Genomic DNA, 14,502 nt, shown 5'->3' with positions numbered 1-14,502 from the left:
AGCAGGGCAGAAATTGAGACACAGATGTAGAGAACAAATGTATGGACACCAAGGGGGGGAAAGTATGTGTGGAGGGGGGGTGAATTGGGTGATTGGGATTGACACATATACACTAATATGTATAAAATAGATAATTAATAAGAACCTACTGTATAAAAAATAAATAAATAAAATAAAATTCAAAAAAATAAAAGCAGACCCATACAGAGTACAATCAGAGTCCAGAAGAAGGAACAATTAATTCCAAAAAAGTGGCAGGGAAGGTTTCGGGGAATAAACGGCTTCTGAATTGGTCTTGGAGAATGCATGAGATTTTAATAGGATGGGGTGGGTGGAAGGGGGTATTTTGCAAATTATGGAAGGGGGTATTATGCAAATCTGAGAGTTAAAAGACCCTAAAGTCACGTCGCTTTTATTTATACACTTTGGTCCCTAGAAATACAGAGAACTAGAACCCGGTCTCCTGACTGTCCCTCACACTCTTTCTACCAGAGAGGTACAGCGCCTAACAAGCCACGTGTAACCACAAGACACCCCTCAGTAAACACTAATCACACGATTAGCCATTGTGTTGGAGGCAGGGATGGTAGGAGGCTCTTCTGGAACCTTGCTCCCTATTAACTGTCAGCACGCTCGTTTGTTGGCGTGTGGCTGTGGCCGCCTGTAATTACGGCCGCGGTTTATTACTCATGCATGGCAAGGCTGAGGCTCTGCAGTTAGCCATGACAGGGACATTATTAAAAGGGAAAACTTCTCTATCAGTGGCTAAACCAATTGTCATCCACATGTCAAGCAGTCTAAAGACCTGCGAGGGGTAATAACGAAGGCAGAGGAAGGTCTTTCAACCAAGTGAGTCTTGCATCTTTTTTTTAAGTGCTACCCTGCATTCGGAAATGCTTTCCCTGCTGAGGGAGATCTTGTCCCCGCTGTCAAAGGTCACCCTGTGGGGAGCTGGCTCCCCTGATCTTCTGAGTTCCATCATCTGGTCCCCTAGGCAGAGGAAGCAGGTCCTACCCTGTAACATGGCACTCCAGCTGGATCCATGAAATGCAAGAGGACCCAGATGCCTGGTGGTGGTCTCAGAAGGCAGACTATGGGGACTGTGGCTGCAACAGCCACAGTTGGGATAAAGCCTGCAGGCAGTGGGCTGCTGCCACGGCAGCTGGAGTGGACAGGCTTCTGTGTCATCTGAGAGCAGCAGCGGGGGACGGGCGGGAGGAGACAGGTTTGCAGCAGAGAACTCCTCCCATCCATCACCACCTCCCGCAGAATCCCTCCAGCCCAGCCCACTTCCTCTGGCTCAGGAAGGAATGGGGGACAGAAAGGGAGACCTATCAACAGGTAGGTAGACAAGCTCAGGGTCAAGCTAAGACTGCAGAGCGTGCATCGTAAGGGCGCCAACCCCCGCCATGGTGGGTCTTTCCTTGGGAGTCAGCCGATCCAGGACTAGGGGGTCACGGGGTGGATAGAGGAGAGGACAGGGGTGGACAGAGGTGAGGACCCTGGAGGAGCTGGTAAAAGAACTCCCGACAGGCTCGCCATGGGAGGGGCTGTCCAGGCTGGATGTGGAAGGATGGAGCCACAGGGAGGGAGAGAAAGGGGCATGGCTGGGGGCTGAGTACACCTCAGTGAAGCTGGGGGTCCGGTGGGGAGCACCCAGGTCAGAGTGCTGAGGGCTGATTCAGATTTCCCAAAGGGAGCAACTCCAGATGCTGACTCTTAGCTGAGGATGTGGCCAAGGAGGGGTTCTGAGGTGAGGGGCACCTGGCATCACTGAGGATTGGAGGGCTGGTTGAGCCCTGAACCAGAGGCATGGCTGGCTCAGTAACGCCAGCATCTTCCACCCACTACTGGATTCTAACCCACTTTCCCGCCTATTCGCGCACACACTAAACCCCAACACAGCGTCAGTCCCCTTACATCAGTGCAGTGACCTGTCACCCAGCGGCTCCCCACGTCTATAGAACTACATCCAAACCAGCCTGAGACTGAAGCCTGGCTGGGTCCAGCCTCCACCTAGTCCTCTCAACAAGTTCCACTTGTTCCTGTGTCCTCACACACATCTCTGCCTCTACCCATCCCCCTTGCCAGTTGCCCTGCAGATTCCCAGTCCTGGGCCCTGACCATCTTCTATGATTTGCTTCCACATCAGGTCCCCAGGTGGTGTCACTGCCTGGGTCCTCTGTTCCAGGTGTTAAAACTTCTGAGTTCTGTCGTTCTTGTTCAACAGACGTTGGTCAAGAACCTCCTGTTTGCCAGGTCAAGTCTCAGCACCCCCATACTCATTTAACATTCCTCTGAGATCTAGCATATACCTGGTAAAACTACAAACGCATCCTTCCAACTGGACCACAGATGTCTAAGTATGTGTGGCATCTGCATCTCTCTGTATCCTGGCATCTAGCCTACACCCAGCAGTGAGGAAGTGCTCACAAACACATGGAAATGACCAACATTTCTGTAACGGGATTTGACATGCAGAGGCTACCATTTCCTCTCCCCAGCCTCAAGAGTGATCAGCCAAAGACACCATCATTCTAAGCAGAAGACGGAGAGGAAGAAAGGAGAAGGAGGAAGGCAACAGAATTCAGCCTCAGACAAACGCATGGAAGAGAGAAGGATCCCACGTTAATTCAGAGTCTAAGCAACTTTGAGGGAAAAGGACCTCCCCCGCCCCGTCTTGAGATTTACATCTCAGGTAACGACGACCACACACTGCCTCAATGTAGCACAACGGTTCATGCATTCATTCCCGAAATGTCTGCTGAGCATCTACTCCGGGCCAGGGCAGTTCTCAGCATCAGAGAGACGACAGGGGGCAAGATCCCTTCCTTCAAAGAGTGAGCATTCTCCCAGCCGCCACGCATCAGGCCCCGTGGCTCACGCGGTACATCTTGAATCCCAATTCATCCTGACTCACAGCGACCCCATTTCACAGCTGAGAGGTGGGGAGGCTGGCCCAAGGTCACACAGCTAATAAGTGACAGAACCAGAAATCAAACCTAGTCTGCCTGCCACTCAAGAGGACACCCTTTCTTCCAATATTCTATTTTTTTTTTTTTTTTTGTCTGCATTGGGTCTTCATTGCTGCACGCGGGATTTCTCTAGTTGTGATGAGCACGGGCTACTCTTCATTGCGGTGCACAGGCTTCTCATTGCGGTGGCTTCTCTTGTTGCGGAGCACAGGCTCTAGGCGCACAGGCTTCAGTAGTTGTGGCACGTGGGCTCAGTAGTTGTGGCACGTGGGCTCAGTAGTTGTGGCACACGGGCTCTAGAGTGCAGGTTCAGTAGTTGTGGCGCACGGGCTTAGTTGCTCCACGGCATGTGGGATCTTCCCGGACCAGGACTTGAACCCGTGTCCCCTGCATTGGCAGGTGGATTCTTAACCACTGTGCCACCAGGGAAGTCCCAATATTCTATTCTTAAAGGATCAGAGGTTTCTGATCTTAGGTGTTTCTTCACTCAACTTGGGCTTCACTGCACCCACATTCTACCTCCCCGTTGTCACTCTTAGCTCTAATTACGGAGCCTTCTTCCCGTCCACAAAGGACACTCCCGATTTGGCAACAGCAAAGGTCAGGGTGTTGGAGTTCTTCCTCGAGAATGACACTGGTGGCCTCTCCCCGCTACCTCTGGGCTGGGCAGGCAGCAGGTGCCCCCGCTGGCAGGGTGCCTGTCACACACACTGGCCAACACAGATGCGCCTGTATCTGAGGGTTTTCCAAGAACTGGGCTCCCCATCTCTCCAGGAGCCACCAGATGTGATCAGTCCATCGGAGGTAAAAGAAGTGAGCGTCCCTCCGGCGCCCAGGCTCTGGCTCTGCTGACCAGGCTTCCACACACCTGAGCCCCTGCCGGCCACCAGGCCTGAGGAAGGTCTACACGCAACACCTAAGGCTCGCACTGCCCTGGTTTCCTTCTGATGCTCACTCCAAGGAGGGATTTTAATACAAACATACACCCTCTGCCCTCTTCCCCTTTACCTCCTTCCCATTGGAAACGCTGGTACATTCCGGCTTAATAGTCTATATAAGCATATGTATATTCCAGGGAAGAGGAAACAGCTCAGGGCCAGCTCTGGCATCCAGGAAGAGATGCTTTCAACACACGATCCCTCTCCTTCTGGCGCCAACTGGGACGCCCACAGAGCACATCTCTGCCTCTGTCCCTCTGCACCAACTCACTCTCCCCGCCTGGTGGGCGTGGCTGATGAGGCAGGCTGGGTGGGCTGCACGTGGGTTCTTTGGGAACGTGCTGGTTTTCTGCAACTCCGACTCCAGCTTCATCTGCCTGTGTGGCTTGGAGGCAGGACTGGGCTGGGTAATTTTGACTTCTCTCCATGCCCGCAAAGATATTCAATTTCTTCGAGCAACCCTACTTCTATTCAATATCCTTCTGAAAACCTTTGGAACCTAACCTCAATCGACTGCATTTCCTCTTATGACAGCGGGGCCCGGGGTTTACTGGACGAAGCAGCCACACGTGCCCCTGTGATTCACCGCACGGGGGTGCAGATGAGGGACGGGGTCACCAGCCAGAGCTCGGGGCTTGCATGGGGCACAGGACCTCCACCCTGCCTGTCCTATCAAGGGGATGCTGGACCTGGGAAAGGTACCGTGATATTCAGGAATCTTGACTCTGCCCCTCGCTGGCTGTGTCATCCTGGCTAAGTCACACAGTATCTCTGTGTCTCACTTTTCTCAGCTCTAAAATGAGAGAAACCAGTAACTTCCTCAGAAGGTGACAGACAGCCAAAAGCCCTGTACAGAGTTACACGTGAATTCTAACAAGAAATCTATCCCTGTGTCCATTTTCCTTATGCCAGTACAAAACCACCATTTTAAAAAAAAAAATTTAACACGGTATTATTTTCTTCTGTATAATCGTTTTGGATTTTCCAAAATTTCCACAATAAAACATGAATTAATTTCGTTCTAGAGCGAGAAAGGAACATAAAACCATCATGTGATGAAATCACACATTCAAAGGAAACATACTGAAACGTGCTGGTCCCTAACCTGGGAACTGCTTCACTTCCAGGGTCCTCCCAAGGGTCTGATGCTCTTTAGTCAGGATCTGGTGAAGGACCAGAGCAGCCTCAAGATGGCACAGGCAAGATGGCGGGGACAGGGTGGTACAGGCAAGATGGCGGGGACAGGATGGTACAGGCAAGATGGCGGATACAGGATGGCACAGGCAAGATGGCGGAGACAGGATGGTACAGGCAAGGTGGCGGGGACAGGATGGTACAGGCAAGATGGCGGGGACAGGATGGTACAGGCAAGATGGCTACCTCACACTCAGTCCCCCCAGCTAAGTCTTCCCAACTCATTCCCCTCACCACATCCACCCAACCCAATCCAGCCTTTACAATGTCAAGGTTATTTCCTCTGTGGCTATCATTTACCTCCTAAAACTAGCTCCCATCCAATTAATCAACCAATACACCTTTGGTGCCCACATTATGTACAAGGTGCTGTGACACATGCTGAAGGATGGAGGTGGTATTAAATAACCGAATAATGGTTCGAGACCTTAAAAAGCCTGCAGTCCAGTTCTGCACTCAAAAGATAAAGCCATCGAGGCACAAAAGTCAAAGCCATGGGTGCAAATGGACACAGACAAGAAAGCTTCAAGCACCCTGGAGCAGGGACAGCTCAGACCGTGTGGCTTCGCACCACTGCCCACCCCCAGGTGGTGACCTTGAGCCAAGCTTTAAAGGATGGATGGATGCAGAAAGGAGGCGGGGAGAGCAAACCAGGACAGCTAGCACTTCTCAAAGACGGGGGCTGAAACGTGGAGGCTACATCGTAAGACAAATGCAGGGTTATTTCAGCAAGTAGATCAGTCTTGCTCGAAGAGGCCGAGGCACTGGGCCAGGGCGGGAACATGGGGGGGTGGGGGGGAGGGCGGCGGGCCTGACTGTCAGCCTCCAGGCTTGACCACGGTTCCTTAGGAAACACAAAACCACCGGAAGGTCTTGGGCCCTTTGGAAGCGGTGCTTTCCACGCAGACAGCTGGAAACACAGAAAGGAGGGGCGGCAGGGCCCTGGGTTAAAGGGTCCTGCAGCAACAGTGAGGGGGCAGCAGACGCGGCCTCACGGAAAGAATGGAGGGGCAGGTGCAAGAGAGTCTGGAGGGACAAAAATGAACTCATCTCTGTGTACTTTCCCCTCCATACCAGCTTTTCCACTTCCCTTTCAAGTGTCCTTTTCAGCCTATATTAAGAAAAACAAAACCATAAAAACGTGTAACTGATTTTCAAAAGGCAGGCACCGAGAGTCTTAGCGGAGAGGCCAGTTCTGAGGAAGTCTGGGTCATCCCTGGCCCCCCCCAGCCCAGGGGCCCCTCTCAGGACACCCAAGGAAACGTCCCAGGAGTGAGAGAACACTGGAGATGGCTGTGCTGTGTCCCTCCTGCTTGAATTTCATAAGGGTCCACTGGAAAGGTCTGAGAAATCGGAGGCATCGTTGAAACACCAGCTCCCACTTGGTACCCAAGGGGCTGGACCCAAGTGGCTCTGTTCCTCCTATGTGCCCAGTGCCGGGCTCTCTCGAGCCCTCCATTAATCCCTGAGGAATAAAGAGCACCAAGGTCAAGGTTACCTTCTCCTCCTTCAGTAGCAAGAGGTGGAGACAGGCTGCAGAGCCAGTGGACACGGGAATCCAGGTCCCATCTCCCAGGCACTCTCCTCCCCTGGCACTCTCCCGCCACAGCAGGAGACCCCGGCAGGCCTACAGTATCAACAGGTGGGGCACGCTTTACCCAAAACTAGCACAGGCAGAGGATGGAGCGCTGGGGGGTGGGGTGGAGATCAGGAGGGTCGTTACAAATGACACTGGTCAGCCAGGAAGAGAACAGCTACCTTAGTTACAGCCTGAATTCCCAGCTTGCCCAGGAAAAGTTCTCAACCCAGCCTTCCTCAGAGACTGCAGGTAAAGAAAACTCATCTTCCCACCCCGCCACACCCAACCCAACCCAACCCAACCCAAGCAGTCCCAAGTGGAGGACAGCCCCAAACCCCCAGGGAATCGCTTACCAGGCAGGGGAGTATACAAGGAAAGAAGCCGAACCCCAGCCCATCTGAAGCAAACTCACAGCTTCCCAGAAGTCCCCACCCCCACTCCAACCAACAGGCAAATGGATTTTCCTCTTTACTCCGCCTGGCATAGGCAGTAGAGGGCACTGGGCCATGGTCCAGGCCACAAGCTTGTCGGAGATGCAAAGTCTTGGGTCCCCACCCAGATCTACTTAATCTGAGATTCTTCGGTTGGGCCTAGAAATCTGCATCTTAACAGGCCCTCCACGTGACTCTGACACACGCCAAAGGTTGAGACACGCCAGTGCAGCAGCTGAGAACCTCAATCCTGGCACCAGATTGTCCAAGTTCAATTCCCAGCTCTGTCATCCCCTAGCTGGGTGGCTGTGAGCAAGCTACTTAGGGGGAAGTATCAGCACCCATCTCCTAGGGTTGCTGGAAAGACTTAACGAGTCCCTGCGTCTTAGTGGCACTTAGTAAATACCCTTTGGAATTTTATCATTCTTATTTGGGGCACTGCGTGGGTGGGGGTATATCATATTTCATTTCCTAATTGAAACGACTTGTGTCCCTGGGTACAGCCTGACACTTGAGGGAACCAGCTATCTTGCACTCTCTCTTTTGGGTCTTAAGGATTGGTCTACGGCACAGATCTGTGTAAAATAATAAGGCCCATCCCATAAGCATCTAATTCCTCCAGAGATGAACTGTGGGCTTTTGTTTCATTCTGTGCCTTGGTTCTTCGACACTCAGGAGAAGAGCTCCCACAAGAACCCCACAGGGGACACCTACAGCCAGGCCACACCTACAGCTGGGCCCCGCTGTCTACAAGGGGTCAGTGGGATTGCAGCGTCCCACTGCAGATACAAGTTCAAGGTATCCCCCGGATACTTGCTGAATGATATCAAGAAGACCAAGGGGTCCTTTCAGAGGGTGCTTGGAAATCTGACCCCCTCCCACCAGGAAGGACCCAGAAGGGAGCGCTGGAAAGCAGAAAGAAGACAATATGGTGACACCCTCCTCCCTGCCTGCCACTGGACTGGTCTCTTGCTCTAAATGCAGGTAGGACAGTAGATGAGTCAGGTCTTACTAATGCAGAACCTTTTTGTAATCAAAATGAATACTCCTTATAACTAGGAGGAGACAGTAGATAGAAGTTGTCAAGAACACAGGCTCTTTGGTCAACCAGATATGGGGTTCTGACTCCGGACTCTACCACTTACTAGCAGCAGGACATCAGGCAACTTAGGTAACCCCTCCAAGCCTCCTTTTCTTATTTCTGATATGGGGAAAGGAAAGAACCACCCTGGACTGATGTGACCACTCAGCGAGATAACGCACTTGGAACAGTCTTGGCACTGTGTCTGACACAATCACAATTCCACCACTAATTATTATCATTATCTTTATGACTATCAGTAGCTCCGGAATTACCATGAGGACATGAGTTAGAAGCTCAGGAAGGGAGGTGGCAGCCTTGACTCTGACCTGGATACCAGTCACATGGACCCTGGAGAGCTGTCCATACTCAAGTGAGTAATACTCTGACCTTGGGGGCAGCAAATGTCCAATGAGCCATCAGTTCCTGGACCAGATGTGACCAGGGTATATTAAAAGTCTCTCTCTTCTCCCGAAGCGCTGAGAACATTTTATATGGGACAGACTCTGACAACTATCACTGATTGGATGGTACACCTCTCTTTGCTACACTCTAAAAACCTGCTTCCCCAACCCACCTCAAACTTTAACAATTGCCCTCGGGCAGCTCTCTCGGGAGAATCCGAGCGTGTCCTTAATAGCAGGCTCACCAAGGCAGCTGCGGGAAGGGAGGAGTCCTCACTGCTAGCCTGCAGCCCGCCTCCTAGACAGATAACATTCCTCCAACCTACTACCGAAGCGCGTTAGCGCCAGACCTGAGGCCTTGACTGTTGCAGACATTTAAGCAGGCCAATGTCCCTCCCCTGTCCGACCCCACCAAACGCTAAGCTGTAAGAGCTCTTTCCTCCCTTAAGTCGCCTGCGCCTCCAGTCCCATTTGGCCGCACGTCTACTTTCCGCACTTGGGCCGGAGCGGCCAGGTAATCATTCCTGCACGCGGAGACCGGGAGCCAGCTGTGCTGACGTGTTTCCACGATAAAAGCAAACTTACAGCTGGAGAACAGAAAAGAAACGGGTAATTCTTTCCAGGAGCCCTGGCCTCCTGGCCGAGACTGGGCAGGAAGAGTAAAAGGGCGCGGGGGAGCCAGGAGGTGCTTGCCTCCTGCACCGCGCGCAGGGCCGCTGGGGGAAACCCGGTGCCCGGCCCGCCCGCGCCGAGCCCCGCGGGCAACCGCGCGCGTCCTTACCATTCAGTTGCCGGTAAACAATGTCCTCGAGCAGCGAGAGGCGCTTCAGGACCGCATCCTGTATGGGGCTGGCGCTCTGCGCGCTGAGGTTGGCCGCCTCGGCGCGCGGCCGAATCTCGTGGAAGGCGTCTCCGCTGCGCACAGAGATGGGCCGACACTTGGCCAGGAAGAGCACGAAGCCGGCCACCGCGATCAAGTTCAACACCAACAGCACTTTGACTCTTCTCAGTGAAGCCATCAAACACGCCCGGTCGGCCCTCGCCCCGGACCCGCGCCCCCTCGGGCTCCGGCGAGGCGCGGGGCAGCCGGGGGCCGTGCGAGCCTCGCGCTCCGGACGTCTGGCGAGGATCCCAGCCGCTCCCGGCCCCACGGCACGGCGGCTAGGGCAGCGGAGACGGTTGGGAGGTCCGGGCGGTCGCGGGGAGAGCTAGATGGCTCACACCGAAGGCTTCGGTCTGCAGAAGTGCTCCCAGAGATGATGCCTGCTCGGTCCACAGCGCGCGGCCCCTAGCAGGCGCCTCGGCTTCTTGCCGAAGGGCCGGGGGTCTCTCCTCTGCACCACCAAGTGGTTCGCCGCTGGACCTTGGGTCACCGGGAGCGGGGCTGCCAGCGCAGCGGACCTCCGGGGCCCGCGGGCCGGCAGGCGGGGCTGCCCCGGCGCCGCAGCAGGAGCGGCGCGCAGGTGCCGGGCTCAGGGTTCGCCGCCCGCCCGCGGAGGAGCGCGCCGCGCCTCGGGCCGCACAGCCACAACCCTAGTCCGCAGGCGGCCGTCGTGGCGCGTGCCCCGCGGTCTTCAGCCGAGGACCGGCTCCCCGGGGCGGGCGCCTTTGTTCCGGTCACCGACCCGCTCCATCGCGCCGAGCTGAGGAAAAACCCGCGCCCAGGGCCCGCATCCTCGCGGCTCCGCAGTCACACTCAAGTCTCGATTACTCTCAAAGTGGGGGCAGCACTAGGGGGCGGGCGAAGGGGCAGAGCGCAACGTCCTCTCCGCCCCTCGCGCCAGGGGACACCCCACCCCGCCGCCAAACTCAACAGCGCGCACAGCGCCGCGGGCTCCCGGACACGTTCCAAGTCCCGAGCCCACGCAGCGAGTCTTCTGGGCCTGCCGGTCACGCCGGCCTCTCTCCGAGCTGGCGCGTTGGGAGGCTAGCCGGAAGGAGTAGTCGGACCTCAAAAGTCACAGCAGTTCTGTAACCCCCTCCACGAACGTCGCGGGGAGCGCGGAGAGGAGGGACGCGCGCCGTCGCACCCTCCACTCGCCAGAACAGGCGGCGCTGCTCTTCCCGCGCCCCAAGGAGCCAAACGCCGAGTCTTCTAATTGGCGGACGCGGTAATACCGCCGCTGCGGCAAGGAGAGCCCACACTGCCCCGGGGCGCGAGAGCCCGGAGGGGAAGCGCAGGTGGCGGCGGAGGGCGGGGCGCGGCCCGAGAGGACCGGCTGCAGCGCCAGCTCCTCCTCCGCCGCTGCTGGCCACCCCTCTCCCCGCCAGCCAGTCGGCCACCGCCGCCCGCAGGCTGCTGGACGCACAGCTCCCCGGCTCGCCGGCTCTTGCGCGCGCACCCGGAAAGGCTGGGGGCGCCTGGAGAGTGCAGACCGTGCGGGATGGGGGCAGTCAAGTCATGCTGACGGCTGCCGCGTTGGAGGGACCCTTTGGTTCTCAGCACTCCCCGAGCGGGCGGGTTTGTTCCATCCTGGTTGGCGATGAAGACATCCCTTTCTGTGTGCTCGCAGCTCCGCTTTGCGTGGCCAGGAATGGCTAGAGGGAAAATCTGGCCTGGAGACTCGGATTCTGTTACTTTGGGAGCCAGGCCGAGCGTTAGTGGGCTGGGTGGGTTCCCTCCGTGTGAGAATTCTCATCGTACAGGTTACAGTTTCTGTGTCCACTCCCACCTCTATGCGAATTTTATCGTAAGAACAATATTTTCTCTCTTGGATTTCCGAAATCTCTTCCTCTTCCCAAAGCCAGGAGCTCCAAATGCTGGAATTCAAAACTCCGCGTTGATCCATTTAATTCCTTGGGCCTGAAGCAAGAAATAAGGCTGCCAACTAAAAAAGATCGGGCAGCGAAGCCCAATAAATCTGGTGGTTTCCACCTTACCATTTCGATCTCATTGAAGCGTTTTGTTGTTGTTGTTACCGTTGGGTTTTTGTGTTTTGTTTTGTTGCTGATTTATTATTGGAGATGTCGATTTTCAACATAGAATCTAAGTGAATGAAAAAATATAACAATCTTTTAATTCCCTCGGGACTCTGTGTCCCGGTTCAATAGGTTTTGCTTTGTATAATCTACAAGAAAGTGAATACAAAACTGTTAGATGAAAAAGGCACATCAGAAGCCACAAGGGACAGTTTTTAACCCCACGGGTAGGGCAGGAAAGGGGTTGAGTAGGAAGAAACCTGAGTTATTGAGCAGTTTATAAGGCAGGCACTGGGCCACGCACCCTCTCCATGTTATCTCACTGAATACCCAGCTGAGTTAGGTGTTATTATAACCACGCTCGGAGGGAAGCTAGCACAATCAAGGGAAGCTTCTGCAAAAATAATTTTGGGGCATTTGTTCATCCACAGGACTGCAGCTGGAGAGGTTGAGGCATTGGGCTAGGGTGTCCCAGTAGTAAATGGCTCTAAACCGTGGTGGGTCTGACTCCCAGGCATAGGCATATTTGGGATTAGGAGACGGGAAGCAAATTAGAGGAAATGGCCTCAGAGTAATGGAGATGTTTCCAGGCAAAATTCAACTTCAGTGAGGTTTCTTTTCTCCCTCTAAAACCAGAGAGTTTTAGACCCAATGAGTGACCCACTGTCATGGTCACACCCTGAAGCCTGTCATCACACAGAAGTGCTGCACTCATGCAATCCTGCACTAAAATCCCACCCTGTGCCCACTGCTTTCCTATTCTCAATTCCAACCAAACAGGTTCTCCAGCCACCGGCAACCCCTCTCTCCCTCCCCAGTATTTCAGCCCTTCCATGCCCTCTTGAGTTACTTCCCTACCCTTCCTGGTTACTCGAGACCTGGTTACTCATTTATTTCAAATACATTTCCAGTAATGGCCCTGATTCACACACACTCACAGACATGGTCTCCCACTGTGCCCCCAGTTTGGCAATCCCCACCTCTGAATCAATCCCACCCAGGCAAGAGAGGGCACCTAGGGAAAACCATATCACCCCAAAGCTTGGGGACATTACCAACTGGTGGTGTATAATGTGAGCTGGATCCTTCATTCTACTCAAAAACACTGTTCCATGTCTCTCATCAGCTCCTCGCCCCAGAGATGTCCGAGGTAGACCAGAAGTACATAAACACCCCTCAGTCAGATACAGAAATTTGTGTGTGTATATCATTTGGGTATTTTTTCTGGGGGGAAAGACCCATAACTTCCTTCAGATTCTTAATGTGGTCAGTGACACCCAAATTTTAAGAACCTGCCTGGCATATGTTAGATATGCAAAAACATAAGCAGCTGAATATTTATTGCAGGCCAGCTGCTTATGAAACCAGTGGTACCAAGGCACACAAGGTTGATAGAGCTCTCCGGTTGCTTGCATATCTCGGTGGAAGAAAGAAAACTCTGGACTAAAGCCAACATGCTTGTATGAATGAAGGTTGAACTGATGTGAAGGGATGGAACTAAATAGAGTCTGCCCGCTGAGTAAATTCTCAGGCCTAAAAAGAGCACATAGCCACTTGAACTACATACACAGAGATTAAAGGACCCATTGACAGAGTCATCAATTACCATGTGCCCAGAGGCTCCCAGAGGGAGGAGTGACCTCCCTCAATCAATGACTGCCATCTGTCTACATACCATTTGCCCCCAATCCAGCTACTAAAACCAAGGAAATTATACCTCAGTGGCTGTGTGGTCTGTTCACCAGGGGATCTGGGTTTTACTACCCCTGTTACCAAGAAGCAAATCAATTCTCGACTTTAAAATAAGAAATTTCTCTTGGATGACTCCAAAAATCTTCCCTAAGCATAAAATTCAGTTAAACTACAAACAACATTTTTTAAAAGAGGTTTATTGGTGTATTTGTTTGTTTAGCAAACAAAGGAAGGAGATTGATGTATTTCTGTTCGTAGGTCACCAAGGATTTTGATTCCAGATACATTTTTCATTCATCAGCCATGGCCCAGAAGATATGGAGCTCTGACTGGACTGTTACCTTTGCTCCTGTTAAAAACCTCTCGCATCTCAGCCTAATCCATCACCGAAGTTAAAAATACTTGGCCATCCTGGGACTTCCCTGGTGGTCCAGTGCTTAAGACGCTGTGCTTCCAATGCAGGGGGTGCAGGTATGGCCCCTGGTCAGGGAACTAATATCCCTCATGCCATGCAGCCAAAAAAAATAAATACTTTGCCATCCAAATATCTTCTTTGGTGAAATGTCTGTTCAAATCTTTGGAGCATTAAAAAAAATCAAATTGTTTCTTATTGTTGAGTTTTGAGAGGTTTTCGGTTTTGTTTTTTTTAATAAATTTATTTATTTATTTCTGGCTGCATTGGGTTTTCGTTGCTGTGCAGGCTTTCTCTAGTTGCGGCGAGCAGGGCCTACTCTTCATTGTGGTGCGCAGTCCTCTCATTGTGGTGGCTTCTCTTGCTGCAGAGCATGGGCTCTAGGCACATGCGCTTCAGTAGTTGTGGCATGTGGGCTCAGTAGTTGTGGCTCACGGGCTTAGTTCTTCCCAGACCAGGGCTCGAACCTGTGTCCCCTATATTGCAGATGGATTCTTAACCACTGCACCACCAGGGAAGTCCCCTGAGAGTTCTTTATGTATTCTGAATACAAGACCTTTGTAAGAAATATGGTTTGCAAATATTATTTTAATTCTATTAAGAATGTTTTATGCAGAAGAAAAGCTTTTAATTTTAACAAAGTCCAGTTTATTGTTACAAAAAATACTTGGAAGTTCATCCAGGAAAACCCGGGGTTCATCTTTCTCCAGAGGCTTTGCCAATCTACTTAATCTTCCAGAAACAGAGAGGTAGAGACTTCACTCTCATAAAACCCTGAACATTACAGCAGATACTGGAATTGTCATTTGGTTTTTTAACTGAGATATAATTGGCATACATCATTATGTTAATTTCAGGTGTACAACATAATGATTCG

At 52.7% G+C, this 14,502-nt stretch overlaps 1 protein-coding gene across 1 annotated transcript in view; it reads right to left on the bottom strand.

The window, feature by feature from the left end:
• Positions 1 to 11,119, bottom strand: part of GALNT17 (polypeptide N-acetylgalactosaminyltransferase 17) — a 449,423-nt gene extending 438,304 nt beyond the window's left edge. The window contains exon 1 of the mRNA XM_030871939.2: positions 9,384 to 11,119. Within this exon, the coding sequence (XP_030727799.1) occupies positions 9,384 to 9,621 (238 nt within the window). The 5' untranslated portion in view covers positions 9,622 to 11,119. The remainder of the gene's footprint in view (positions 1 to 9,383) is intronic.
• Between the last annotated feature and the right edge of the window lie 3,383 nt (positions 11,120 to 14,502).

Source organism: Globicephala melas, chromosome 15 (assembly GCF_963455315.2).
Source record: "Globicephala melas chromosome 15, mGloMel1.2, whole genome shotgun sequence".
Taxonomy (NCBI): Eukaryota; Metazoa; Chordata; class Mammalia; order Artiodactyla; family Delphinidae; genus Globicephala; species Globicephala melas.
Note: the sequence above shows the minus strand (reverse complement) of the source record. Positions and strands in the feature narration are given on the sequence as shown.